Here is a 15,001-nt window from a genome sequence, read left to right as displayed (position 1 = left end):
GAAACAGCCTGAAGGGGGAATAACCCGATTTCCAGTGTGAGCGGACAGTAAGCAGTGACACTTGGCTCAGACTCGTTGCTGGTTTTATCTTTGCAATGCAATAGGTGAACTCTGCAGCAAATCAGACAATACTCGCTGGGGATTTTTTTCCTGCTTTAGATTTCAGGAGATGAGCTGAAGATTTTCTGCCGCAGAAAACTCGCAGCGTATAAATCTCACAGAAACCTACTGACTAAACTGCTGTGACCCCGGCCTTAAAGGGGACCTTTCACCACCTTCACCAACTCCAACTCTTTGTATCCCTGCACAGGGGCTTCTCCTCTAATTCTGATGAAACTGGAATTTGCTTTGTAGCCTCCACCATCTTGAGCTGTTAGTTTCAGCACCCAATATGCCCGTTAGGCTACTGTTGGGTGGGTGGTCTCAGACTATCGGACTCCCAAGACCCCTCACCTGACAGAGAGCACAAGCAGCATACTGGGTGCTGAAATAAGAACGGATTGCTCAGGAACGGTGTGGGATAGAGAAAAAGTCTATTGTGTCAGAACCAGCGAGGGGCGGCTATTAAAGAGGGCAATGAGTTGGGGTCGGTGAAATTGCTCTTTAAGTCCTGGGCCATTCCACTCCTCTAATGAGCTGCACAGAGCGCACACAGGCTGCAATGCAAATGTCATCTCCAAGCCCTTTATTAGAATCTAACAACCAAATATTTACTTTCTGTTGTCTCATTTGTTCCGCTGCGGCCGGTGTACAGCTGCCTTACTAAGGATTATTTTTGGGCTGCTGCTCCCTCCATTCCATATAGAACGTTACAACCACCAAACCCCCAACACAAGTAGAGGAAGAAACGTCGGCATGGCCGATCCATGAGAAAAACTTCTCAGACAGGAAGAATAAGCTAAAGGACAAGTGATAGGCCGGGTTCACACTAGAGATTGGATCTGCAGGAGAACCCGAAAGAGATGGAGACCTTATCTGATAAAAAGTGGTTACCTGTGGACTCCATAGACTATAATGGTGTCCGCTGGGTTTCCACCAGTTTTATACTGGTTAGGTCACTGGGGGTCTGACTGCTGAGACCCTCATCAACCAAGAGAACAAAAGTCCCAGAGTCCTCTGTGTGAATGTGTAGGTACGACCACTGCTCCATTTACCTCTATGGGACTGACAGATCTTCAGCAGTCTCACATGAAGTCAATGGGGCACAGAGGACTCGGGATGGTGGTAAGTGATGTGCGCCCTCCAATGATCATATATTTATCATTTATCCATGTTGTTATATACATGGAGCTATACTGTAACACAAGGAGACTATACAACCCTGTATATATGGAGCCTCGTGTACAGCTCAGCATTATCTCCATAATACAGCGTGCAATGCTCCTGGCAGTGTCCATGAGGCCTAATGGGACAGTAATGGCGAGAGAGCCAGAGCATCACTGCAGCGTAGTGAAATGGTTTTGCTGCAGTCTGATAAGAAGCCATTACTGTCCCTATCCTAAGTCTACACCTTCCAGCTCCAAGACGTAACACTCCATAATAAAGATGGACTTTACACGTGAGCAGGTTAGTGGCAAAGCATCAAAGTCATCAAGCAAGTGAAGTCAAGTTCTAGTTCTCTTCAATGTAAGTCAAAGCCTGCAAGACAATAGGCAAGGAGCAGAGAGAGCAAGAGGAGAGCGAAGCTGGAGGCCGAGGGCTGCCGAGTTACCTCTCTTCCTCGTTCCTGGATGCATTGTGCTATTCAGGTAAGTCACCGCACTCTTCTTACGCTGCACAGAAGGGGAAAAAATAAAGACATTTTACAAGAGAATGCAAACCTAACCAATCATACACCAAGTCAGCTGATCTGTGCGGGACCGACAGACCTGGCAGCGCTTTAACCCCTTAACACATTCATATTGTAAAAACCCTGAGCTGCATTATCCTGGAGGTTGTTGGATCTATTCAGTCCCCAATGACTCTCTGCATACATATCAGTAAGAATATCTGGCTATCTATCTGATCATCTATAAGCTGTGTCCCTATGTACAGGGCGACGCTCGCTGACTGCCCACCTCTGGCTCAAACACTGCCCCGCTGTACACAGGATTTGCCGTTGTTCTTCTTTTTCTTTCTTGTCGTTTACTTTGTATTTCTGCATTGGGAGAAAGAAAAAAATGATATTGTCAGACAAATCCATAAAGAACATTAACAAGAAGGCACTGTTCTTAAACACCCCCCCCCCCCCCCCCAAAAAAAAAAAAAAAAAAAAAAAAAAAAAAAACAGCACTTAGAAGGAAACTTGGAGTGTTGTGGAAATAATGCAGGCTTCCTCCAGGGACTAGTCTGCTATAAGGTGTGGTGAGATGTCACTGACAAGGTAAACCATAGGACGGCCAGTAAGTAACGTGCATGGCTCCGTCTGCAGCCTTTGGCACTCCAGTGGTTGGGCTACTACACTTCCCAGGATGCTCACTTACTTGGCTGATCTACAGAAGTGACTGGAGCATGCTGGGAGTTGTAGAGATCAGACACGGTCTGCGTCTGATTGGAATCTCAGCTCCACCCCCTTGCCTGCTCCTGCCTGAGACCGCCTACTTGACAGTACAGAGCCTAATTAGCATATCAGACACTTCCCAGAAATGGTGGGACAATTCCACCTGCTAAGTCCTCATGCACATGACGCTTTGTCAGTGTTTCTGGCCCATTTCCTTCTTCTCCCATACACACGACTATATAAGATCTCAGGACAGGTCTTCTGTGGGGCTGTTATGTCATAGGCGCGCACACAGTGACATACATCTCCACAATACATGTGCTAATACTCAGGCTCTTCCTTATTCATACAGACGTCTGCAGCGGATTATTCAATATTTTACCAAATCTCATCCACACTGTGAGAATAAAATGCAGAAGCAATGGACCAAGTCATGTTACAGGCGACGGCATATCTACAACAAATCTGTCAGTAAAATGAATTGCGTCTGCCACAAATTTCCTTACTGACATATCGTGTGGGTGGGGGTTCACTTACTTACCTTCTAGGTGGTCGTGCGTTACCAGACCGAGCGATACCATGAAGGCAAGTTTCTAAGGAAAGAAAAATAAATTACATTTCTGCAAACTGAGCAATAAAAAGGGAAAGCGGAGTCCACCAAGCTGCAGGGGGCGCTCTTGTCCCCTCCCGTGGCTACCTGTGGGTTTTCCTCTCGTTTTGGCTTGGGGGCAGGGTGCACGGCCGGACTGCTTTCTGTTGGCTTCTCTGTTTCCACCTGAGTTTTAACTGTCTAAGGACAAAAAACAGAAGACACCTCGTATTACTCCATATTATCCGGCTGCAAGTCTCCCCACTGTGCACTAGGGGCAGTACTGAGTTACTGTCAGCTACAGCTATAGGGCCTCGTTCACACTTTTTTCAGGTGTTTTCATTGTGGGTTTAGTGACGTATTTACAAATCTTGAGAGAAGCCTATGGCGAAAATGGAAGAACCCCGAATCCCAGAATATGTTGTGGTTCTTCCATATCAAATAGACTTTTCCACTGTAACATGTTTTACCACCACTGAAGTCAGTAACAGGTTCGGGTGCACAGCCTGGGATTTGGGGTCCTCATTAGAGATGAACGAGTACTGTGGGGATCAGCCGATCTGAACAGCACGCTCCATAGAAATGAATGGAGGCACCTGGTACTTCTGCTTTGACGCCGGCCGCTTAACCCCCCCGCGTGCCGGCTACGTCCATTCATTTCTATGCGAGTGTGCTGTTCAGATCGGCTGATCCCAACAGTACTCGCTCATCTCTAGTCCTCATGGCTCACCTGTATGACATACAGGCCACATTGTGTGCAGTCTCCCCAGACACCCTGTACATGTACCACTACACGGTCACACACCACAATGGGTAGCGCTGGTTACCTGCTTCTCCAGGTTTGGTTTTGGAAGCTGCAGAGTTTGCGGAGCTGCCAGTCTCGTGCCGGGTGCAGCGATTACGATACTGGTGAGCTGTGCTGTAGGGAAGGCTTTGGAGATGGCCGTGGGTTGTCCGTTCACAATGCGCACAGGATGGATCGAGTTCTGAGAGGTTGGCGTCAACTTTGTGGTGAGCATGACCGGCCGCTGGATGAGCTGTGGGGCTGCCAGCATTGGGGGTGGGGCAGGGGCGATCGGGATGTTGTTTTGTGCAGCCGGCTTTGGCCGCACCTGATAGACATATAGAGAGAACAGAAAAATAATCAGAGGCAACGACGACAAGACACGTAACGAGAAAACATGGAGGATATAAAGGTTACACGGGCGAGTGCGGATAATAATGATATTGAATTGCATCACCTGTAAAAGCCGAACAATAAAAATCGGAAGCGTTATAGTGATAAAACCATCGGCGGCTTTACATGTAAATATGAGGGGACACCGGGGAGCAATAACCCCCCAAATATCAGGAGGCAACTTTACTCACTTGTGGAAGAAATGTTGGCCGAGGGGTGAGCCGCGGGGGTGGGATGAATTGGGGAACTTTGATAGGCTGAGACGTCGTTGCTTGGACCTGCTATACACAAATGGAAGCCCCAGCACATTAGAGAGGTCTGGAGAGCGCCATCACCAGGTACAGACATGCAGAAAGCCGCAGACTTCTCACTCACCAGAGTAACAGCGTTTTTTGCCACTATCTGGAAGGTCTCTGTTCCCTGACCGGTGACCTTACTAGACGTCTGCAGGTTGACGGCGCCGCTTTGTGCATCCGAGCCGATGACTGCTTTCTGGCTGTTGATGGCAGTCACCATGGCAATGGTTGGTCTTTGCCCCATAACAGAGGTGGGCATGGATGCTGCTGCGGCTTTCAACACGAGAGGTAGAGTCTTTGCCGTGATCATAGAGGCTGTGGCCACAGTCTATGGAAAGAAAGTAAAAGCAGGAGATGAGAGGCGAGAAGTAAAAAAAAAGAGGGGTAAAAGGTTAATAAAGGGGTTTTCTGGGCCAAAAGTACTGCTGACCTATTGCATACAGGTCCCCAATATCATGTATGTACCCCCAGCAATTGGTTGTTCTCAGCAGAGAATGGAGCAGGAAGCAGACAGCGCCGTTCTCTGTGTAGTGGTGGAACAGAGTCACTGCAGATGAGGCCCCACTGATATGAATGTGGTTATCTGCAGTACCTGGCCTGGCGCGGTTCGCTTCCCGCTCCAGTCTCTGTGTGACCTCTAACCCCAGATATTGATAATCTATCGCTGTGAACCAGTCATCAATATTTTTTGCTCCTGAAACCTTCTAATCCAGAAAATGGCTGTAACATGATATTAACAATGCTGATGGTCTCAAGCATTGGAAAAGGAATATTAAAGGACCGCCAAACCGATGGCCTACCTTTACGATATGACCGGCCTTCAACATGTGAATCCTGCCGGTCCTGCTCCACAAGGAGAAGCCATGGCCGAGGCCCACGTATAGGTCACATCCTGCATCTCAATGTATACAGCCCTTACACCGTTACTTCTCACAGAGGCGATATATACGGGGACACGGACAGGCGAGGAGTTCATCTCTCTGTGGATCCATTACTGGAGATTTGTGTGTACAAGGTCTGACTCCGCCATTGCACAAGACTTTGTGATTTATTCTCCTGGTAACACCCGACCCTTCATCCATTCACTTTACTAGATTCTCATTTCCTTCTATCCCTAACTTTTACCCTAAATTGCCGCCCCTCAGCTATCCCTTACGTTTGTCACCATAGAGACCTGTAATAACTGTAATAAGCCGCACTTTCACGCGAGATGCCTTTTGGTATACAAAAGAAATTTTTTGCCCGACATGACAAAGGCGCAGACATTCGGCTGTTCTCCGGCCTCTCCGATCAATACTGCCATGCTTTCTCTCCAATCTGACTTCACCAAGTTGTTGTTTAACTCAATCACTGCTGAATATCACAAACATGGTATACGGTATATAATATACAGGTGCATAAACCGATCATGTAATATCTACAGTGTATGAGCCTGTGTAGTAATAGTATACAGACATTATGCTCATCTATACCCTAACATCTCTGATCAGACAGCGGGACTGAGCTGCTCTATCCAGGTCAGCATAGGGGCCCCGCTACTATAGGGACCAATCCATCCGCCCTGGAACATCAAACTGAGTTGGCTTCAGACTTTGGCCCTCCCATCAATGATAAGGGGCTCTAACTCCGCTTTATATGGACTACCACCTATGTGACTATCAGTCTGCCGACCCTTACCCTGCCATAATAAGCAGATTGCCAGGATCCAGCAGTCCCATTACTTTAGGTTGCCCTATAACTCACCTGTGCGCCACTCAGGCCTGGAAGAGGTGATGCAGATGCCTGTGACACTGGCTGTGGTTGGAGTTGCTGTAGTTGGATCTGATGTGGCTGCGGCTGCACTTGTGGTGTTGGCGGTTTGCTTTCTAGCTGAAGAAGAGGCTGGATGAGAAGTTTGTTGTCCGGGAGTTCCTGTTTGACGATGAGATTCTTCCGAAGCTGCTCCACGACAAGTTTCTGAAAGTCAACACAAGCTTGTGTAAGTCAAGAGGTATTACAGCGCGTAGCGTTCACGTATTCGTACGCTTTATTGGGGCTATTTGTGGACACCGTCACACACCAAATACTCAGACAGGAGCTATGGAGTGTCCTGTCATATGAAGCTATAAAAGGAAGAACAAAGACAATGCTGGGATAAAAATATAAACCAGAAAGCAATGCAGAAATAGAAGAAAACTGCAAAGCCGCCCCTATAAGTGCTTGTAATGTGACCGTCACATGTGGCTATTATATGTCCCTCATAGGACCTGCTAACTCACAGCATTCAGAATAAGGGTGCATTCACACTGAGTAAACGCTAGCTTATTCTGAACGTAAAACACGTTCAGAATAAGCGGCGTCTAAAGCAGCTCCATTCATTTCTATGGGAGCGGGGATACGAGCGCTCCCCATAGAAATGAATGGGCTGCTTCTTTCACTCCGTGCAGTCCCATTGAAGTGAATGGGGAGTGCCGGCGTGTACGCTCCGGCATGAGCAGAGCTTGCCGTATACGCCGGCACTCCCCATTCACTTCAATGGGACTGCACGGAGTGAAAGAAGCAGCCCATTCATTTCTATGGGGAGCGCTCGTATCCCCGCTCCCATAGAAATGAATGGAGCTGCTTTAGACGCCGCTTATTCTGAACGTGTTTTACGTTCAGAATAAGCTAGCGTTTACTCAGTGTGAATTCACCCTAAAGCAGATCAAAGGCATCAGAAATGAAGTCACATTTGTATAAACATCTGTGCAAAGCAAAATCAAGGCTCATCGTCCTACATAGAGAAGTGACAGCGGCGGCGGCGGCGCCCACTGACAAAGCAATGAAGATGGGGGAGCAAGGACTGAGTCATGGAGACGATGGCTGTCACTTGTCAACAGATGACTAGTCCAGAGGGCTACCCTGCTGTTAGGATGGAGGTAAGTGTGTGGCCAGCAGCTCCATACAGATACAATGGGCCCCTGCTCGTGTGATAGTTGGGGCCCTGCTGATCAGACAGCAATGAGAGTGACAACTGTAAGATAATGGAATAGCCCTAGAATAAGCAAACGAAACACAAAAACTCTGCAATGGCCGACACCTGTGCGATGTAAGACGTCTGGAGCGGGATCACATCTTCTAGTCTTCTATGCTCTGTACATACAGTCTTAGTCCGCTGGGGCCGTTCGGCGTTGCATTATAGTCTTACCCCTTTAGGTCACACTGCGAACACCATGGGGAGGACATTTTTACTAAACTGCTGATTTTTACAAAACAAAAAATAAAACTGGTAGTGGAAACCTCCAGCAATCCTACTAATGTATGGGGAGACGACGGACCCTACAATACAAGGCGTCATCCAGGCCGCTCAGCAGACGGAATCAGGAGGAGACAGATGGCGGTAACAAGAGGGGACTGGAGAGGCGTCCTATACCGAGCAGCTACCATGTGAGAGACGGGTGGACATGGACGGACAGACGTGTGCACACGTGACAACCTCATGAACGGCAGCTGATGCGGTCGAGTCTCTCAGTGACATTTGTGATGCGTTTCAGCCACTTCTCCTGCACCGAGGCCCCAATAATGCAGAATGTGCGTCTGTCCTTCCTCGGGTAAATTGGACTGGATATTATTCTCAGAGGAAAGTGTCTATATAGGGCTCTGCTAGAACTGCAACTTGTGAACAGAGTCTAAGGTAAAGTTATTAGGAGAACTAATCTCCTCCAGAAACCGCCTTCTATCTCAGACATACACCCCAAAGTGGACCCCAATAGCTTATTAACTGCACCAACGCTTAATAACAGGATATCACATGGAGAGACACAAAGAGGGGGGAGGGGGGGCAAACAAACAGAGTCACCCCACTGACAGCACATGGGGGGTAAATACAGGAACTATACCAGAAACGTCAGGGACGCGTGACCCCACGGATATATGTGACCGGGCATTGCGTATAGACTGTACAGACTCATTGAGGTAATCCCGTCAGACCCCCGCTATATGGCGGCATAGTGCGCCGCTCCCTGCACTTCATTGTTTTCTTTTTCTCACACTCTTGTCTGTCACCGATAAAGACGCCATTGACTGAGCCGAGGACTGTAATGAAGAGGCGGCACATTAAAGGCGCGGGTAATGCAGTCAGGAAGGGCCGGCCATTTATCCCGCTGATGGTCGGCTTCACGTCTTGTTCCTTCTTTCTTCTGCTCATGTATAATTGAGCTGGATGCGTCTGACTTGAGTAACGGAGCTGGATCAGGGTTTTCGCTGGAGTCTGCAGTATTAAAATGTTCCTGTTGTCATGTCTGTGGGATTTGCTGTCTCCAATAGGCCTTATCGAGTGCACGCAGATGGCGCTCGGGCAGCGGACGGGCAGGGGAGCCGCTATGTGCCAGGTTAATGGGGTATAATTAGAGGAGAAGATGAACGGTTACCGCGCTGGCTACGCCGTACCTGAGCTCTGAATGGTAAGTGCTCGGCTTAGCAATCCAATACAAGTAATCTCAGCCCTTGACTTTCTATAGGTCACACTGGCGCTGCCGCATTAAGATACTCAAGTGCTTATTTACATCTATTTACATGGCAAAGGGACGGCTCAGCCCAGTTATCCAAAATCTAACGCGGCTTCACTGAGCTTTATAGGATTTTGGCTAAAGCACCACGTTGCAGATTTTGTTGCAGATTTTGCTGCGGATGTTTGAGCCAAAGTCAGGAGTAGACTATTCCCTTCTGCTCAATCCGCTCCAGACTCAAAAAACACAACAAAATCTGCATCAAAAACCACTGCGTCTCCTCAATATGGGGTCTCGGCCCTTACCTGGTTTTCCTCTCTTAATGTTCCTCACCCCAAACTACAGTCCTCAAAATACCTTCCATGTTCTGAAATCATCATCCATGGTTGCAGCAGATCCTGGGATCACCCCCCAGAAGAAGCTTCCTATATATCCTTATATACTAATAAATAATGCCGTCCTATGTGGTTCTAGGACATGCTGCTATATATCCTTATATACTAATAAATAATGCCGTCCTATGTGGTTCTAGGACATGCTGCTATATATCCTTATATACTAATAAATAATGCCGTCCTATGTGGTTCTAGGACATGCTGCTATATATCCTTATATACTAATAAATAATACCGTCCTATGTGGTTCTAGGACATGCTGCTATATATCCTTACTAGCTGGTACCCGCGACTTGTCTGCGGTGATTGTAGCAGTGGGTATATACAGGCGCGGGTAAGGTTTTCGTACTGTGTATAAGGTATGGGATATGAAATGTAACTTTGTATCTTGTTTTTGCTGTAATTCAGAGAATACGTGAGACTTTTGTGTTGCAGTTACTTTGTATTAGAGCTGCTATATATACGGTGTTGTGAGAAACTTTACATAGTGACTTTGGGACAGAAGTATTTGAAGTTAACCCTTTCCCGCCGATGGCATTTTTTGATTTTCGGTTTTGACTCCGCTCCTTCTAAACCCCATAACTGTTTTATTTCTCCGCTCCCAGAGCCATATGAGGTCTTAATTTTTCCTGGGACAAATTTTTCTTCCTGATGCCGCCATTAATTATTCTATATAATGTACTGGGAAGCAGGGAAAAAATTCAGAATGGGGTGGATTTGAAGAAAAAATGCATTTCTGCGACTTTCTTACGGGCTTTGGTTTTACGGCGTTCACTGTACAACCAAAATGACCTGTCCCCTGTATTCTGTGTTTTGTTATGATTCCGGGGATACCAAATTTATATGGTTTTAGTTACATTTTGACCCCTTAAAAACAAATCCAAAACTGTTAAAAAAATTTTTTTGAAAAGTCGCCATATTCCGACAGCCGTAACTTTTTTATACGTGCGTGTACGGGGATGTATAGGGCGTCTTTTTTTGCGTGACTGGGTGTACTTTGTAGTTCTACCATTTTCGGGAAATGTTATTGCTTTGATCACTTTTTATTCAAATTTTTATCAGAATCAAAAGAGTGAAAAAACAGCAGTTTGGCACTTTTGTCCTTTTTCCCGCTACGGCGTTTACCGAACAGGAAAAATATTTGTATAGCTTTGTAGAGCGGGCGATTTTGGACGCGGGGATACCTAACATGTATGTGTTTCACAGTTTTTAACTACTTTTATATGTGTTCTAGGGAAAGGGGGGTGATTTGAATTTTTAATCCTTTTTTTTTTTGTTTTTAATATTTTTTTTTTACTTTTTTTAACTTTTTTTTTGCATTTATTAGACCGCCTAGGGGTATTGACATGGGTGGGCGGTGTCGCGGATTGTCAGAGCGGTGGGGGTTGGCAAACATGGCTGCTCCGGAGCGTTATAGAGCGCCTCCTGGAGTATCGGTAAGGTGAGGGGCAAAGTGGTAAAGTATATGTATATGTGATTGTGTGGGGTTAGGGGCGAGGCTGTAGAGGGCAATAGGAATTTTGTGGCTTGCTATGGTCCAAAGTGTGTGAGATTGCAGAGATGGTGGTGTGAGTTTGGGGTTTGTGGGGGTCCTGGGAAAAACGTATGTGCGCTATTGTGATGAAAAGTAGCCTATTGCGCAATGGGGTGTATTAACTATGTTTGTGGAAAATTTCAGCCAAATCGGTGGAGCGGGTTTTGCGTGATTGACTAACAAACATCCGAACACAAAAAATCACAAACATCCAAACTCACAAACTTTCACATTTATAATATTAATAGGATATACTAATAAATAATGCCGCCCTATGTGGTTCTAGGACATGCTGCTATATATACTAATAAATAATGCCGCCCTATGTGGTTCTAGGACATGCTGCTATATATCCTTATATACTAATAAATAATGCCGTCCTATGTGGGTCTAGGACATGCTGCTATATATCCTTATATACTAATAAATAATGCCGTCCTATGTGGGTCTAGGACATGCTGCTATATATACTAATAAATAATGCCGCCCTATGTGGTTCTAGGACATGCTGCTATATATCCTTATATACTAATAAATAATGCCGTCCTATGTGGGTCTAGGACATGCTGCTATATATCCTTATAAATAATGCCGCCCTATGTGGTTCTAGGACATGCTGCTATATATCCTTATATACTAATAAATAATGCCGTCCTATGTGGGTCTAGGACATGCTGCTATATATCCTTATAAATAATGCCGCCCTATGTGGTTCTAGGACATGCTGCTATATATCCTTATAAATAATGCCGCCCTATGTGGTTCTAGGACATGCTGCTATATATCCTTATATACTACTAAATAATACCGTCCTATGTGGTTCTAGGACATGCTGGAAATCCATTACACAGCTTCACTTTATTGTCCTTCAGTATTTTTCTCCTAGAACCTGCCGGAGGAGTCCAAGTCCGGAGTTTGTGCTGCGGCTCGGGGTTGCTCGATGGGTTCGCCATCCCATATGGTTTCAGCGCAGGAGAATGAAGAACGTGTCCGTCACAATGAAATAGAGATAGATTTGCGATGAGATGGTTATCACTGATGATTTGCTCTTTGCTGAGATCCTAGGACAGGACAGGGCTTTCTGCACAGCCACACGTGCCGGCAGGAGGAGACGCTGGTCAGCACCTATAGGGGGATCATTACCTGCTATGGATTTTCCAGGCTATCGTCATCCCACCAATCCTCTGGCTGCTCACTAGGTGACCTGGAGATGTCAGACCTGAGGATTGGTGTCCGTCTGTGTATACAGGAGACTGCAGGACCATTAGCTGTATGTGTAGGCCGTATAATCCTATATGATCAGAGGAAACCTATTAGACCCTGACCTCGCTGGCTGTAAGTACAGGCGTACACGGCTACGAAACGCTTTACAGACCAGGCGGGAGAATATTAAAGTCGACCTTACAAGAGACAGTGAAGCAGAACTCTCCAGCTGTCTGTCAGTCAGGCTTCAAGACGTCTTCTCACCGGCGCCCGTCTCCAGCAAGTACAAGAGGGAACTGTAAGTCAGCCACTTGTTTCTATGGAAACACAGATGGGTCATTTTACAAAGACACTTATCAATGGGTAAAGCAGCCCAAGACCGATGATCAATTTCCTTATGTACACGAGAACAGTCGGCGAACACGTGACTGCGCATACTAAGAGCGCTGCTCGGAGAAACAACATTATAAAGCCATTCTCATCTGTCCGTGCAGAAGTCTTAGGCACTCACATGTACACAGCATCAGCGCTGTAGATTTATTCTATGCAGAAAGTCGTCACTATAATAAATGCAGGTGGGACGAGACATCTATAAGGCTGATGGCAGTATGCAGGATGGTCCACGTGAGCGGAGGGATCTGGCGGACGTCCATACCGCTGGGACAGTAATAGTACAAGAAGCCCCTGTGTAACATCGTGTGACGGCCATACATTGCTCGGTCACACGTAGCGGCGAGGTGTCGCTCATAGACCGCCCAATGGCCAAGACTTCAAGCTCAGAGATTTCTTACTGTCTGGTTCTGGATGTTATACAATGAGGATAGAAGAGAGTACCCAGAATACCACTGACCCCATATATAGCACTTAGTCTATAGGGGCCACATCATAAGGGCCACTGGATGTTATACAATGAGGATACAAGAGAGTACCCAGAATACCACAGACCCCATATATAGCACTTAGTCTATAGGGGCCACATTATAAGGACCACTGGATGTTATACAATGAGGATAGAAGAGAGTACCCAGAATACCACTGACCCCATATATAGCACTTAGTCTATAGGGGCCACATCATAAGAGCCACTGGATGTTATACAATGAGGATAGAAGAGAGTACCCAGAATACCACAGACCCCATATATAGTACTTAGTCCATAGGGGCCACATCATAAGGGCCACTGGATGTTATACAATGAGGATAGAAGAGAGTACCCAGAATACCACAGACCCCATATATAGTACTTAGTCTATAGGGGCCACATTATAAGGACCACTGGATGTTATACAATGAGGATAGAAGAGAGTACCCAGAATACCACAGACCCCATATATAGTACTTAGTCTATAGGGGCCACATTATAAGGACCACTGGATGTTATACAATGAGGATAGAAGAGAGTACCCAGAATACCACTGACCCCATATATAGTACTTAGTCTATAGGGGCCACATCATAAGGGCCACTGGATGTTATACAATGAGGATAGAAGAGAGTACCCAGAATACCACTGACCCCATATATAGTACTTAGTCTATAGGGGCCACATCATAAGAGCCACTGGATGTTATACAATGAGGATAGAAGAGAGTACCCAGAATACCACTGACCCCATATATAGTACTTAGTCTATAGGGGCCACATCATAAGAGCCACTGGATGTTATACAATGAGGATAGAAGAGAGTACCCAGAATACCACTGACCCCATATATAGCACTTAGTCTATAGGGGCCACATCATAAGAGCCACTGGATGTTATACAATGAGGATAGAAGAGAGTACCCAGAATACCACTGACCCCATATATAGTACTTAGTCTATAGGGGCCACATCATAAGAGCCACTGGATGTTATACAATGAGGATAGAAGAGAGTACCCAGAATACCACTGACCCCATATATAGTACTTAGTCTATAGGGGCCACATCATAAGAGCCACTGGATGTTATACAATGAGGATAGAAGAGAGTACCCAGAATACCACAGACCCCATATATAGTACTTAGTCCATAGGGGCCACATTATAAGAGCGCTATAGATCACGGCACAATCCCATTCCCTCAGCTTGTGAACGTCAGACGTGGAACAGACCTGCAAAACCATTCCCGAGTACCGAGGAGGCGCCATCTTGTCCAGAAAGGACGAGGAGAGGCGATTAGTACCCGTGCAGCGACGGCCCCCAGTAGTCACATGATTACACTAAAACTGTTTTTGGTAGAGCGGAAGGAAAAAAAAAAACGTCAAAATTACACGTAAACCTGTATAAGTGCAGCTGACAAAACAGCGGCGGCGGCGGTGGGAGCGGAGAATAAAGCCGCCGAATCCTAAGCCAATAATTTATACTTCCAGATACTCAGACACAATCCGGCTACGAGACGTCACAGCAAACTAAGAAATATTACAAGGTGTGAACAAAGCCCAAGTCAAATAAACACTTTAGTATCTCTGTCTGCAGGGCCGGCTCTCTCCCAGGTGTGTGTATATATATATATATATATATATATATATATATATATATATATATATATATATATATATATGTACCGTATACAGCTCCCCAGCACTTTAGTATCTCTGTCTGCAGGGCCGGCTCTCTCCCAGGTGTGTATATATATGTACCGTATACAGCTCCCCAGCACTTTAGTATCTCTGTCTGCGGGGCCGGCTCTCTCCCAGGTGTATATACTGTATACGTACACTATAGGGTTTCCTAGCACTTTAGTATCTATATGTCTATATGCGGGGCCGGCTCTCTCCCAGGTGTGTATATATATACCGTATACAGCTCCCCAGCACTTTAGTATATCTGTCTGCAGGGCTGGCTCTCTCCCAGGTGTATATACTGTATACGTACACTATA

At 46.1% G+C, this 15,001-nt stretch overlaps 1 protein-coding gene across 8 annotated transcripts in view; it reads right to left on the bottom strand.

Moving 5' to 3' along the window:
- Positions 1-15,001, bottom strand: part of PHF21A (PHD finger protein 21A) — a 71,877-nt gene that overhangs the window by 20,434 nt on the left and 36,442 nt on the right. For 5 of the 8 annotated variants that reach the window (XM_075280774.1, XM_075280779.1, XM_075280771.1 and 2 more), the window contains exons 5-12: positions 6,285-6,497; positions 4,621-4,869; positions 4,437-4,526; positions 3,896-4,180; positions 3,177-3,269; positions 3,021-3,072; positions 2,058-2,137; positions 1,712-1,772 (exon numbers count right to left, since the gene is read on the bottom strand). In XM_075280774.1, the coding sequence (XP_075136875.1) occupies positions 1,712-1,772; positions 2,058-2,137; positions 3,021-3,072; positions 3,177-3,269; positions 3,896-4,180; positions 4,437-4,526; positions 4,621-4,869; positions 6,285-6,497 (1,123 nt within the window). The remainder of the gene's footprint in view (positions 1-1,711; positions 1,773-2,057; positions 2,138-3,020; positions 3,073-3,176; positions 3,270-3,895; positions 4,181-4,436; positions 4,527-4,620; positions 4,870-6,284; positions 6,498-15,001) is intronic. The other 3 variants (XM_075280775.1, XM_075280773.1, XM_075280777.1) reach the window with 1 other exon arrangement.

Source organism: Leptodactylus fuscus, chromosome 7 (genome assembly GCF_031893055.1).
Source record: "Leptodactylus fuscus isolate aLepFus1 chromosome 7, aLepFus1.hap2, whole genome shotgun sequence".
Classification (NCBI taxonomy): Eukaryota; Metazoa; Chordata; class Amphibia; order Anura; family Leptodactylidae; genus Leptodactylus; species Leptodactylus fuscus.
Note: the sequence above shows the minus strand (reverse complement) of the source record. Positions and strands in the feature narration are given on the sequence as shown.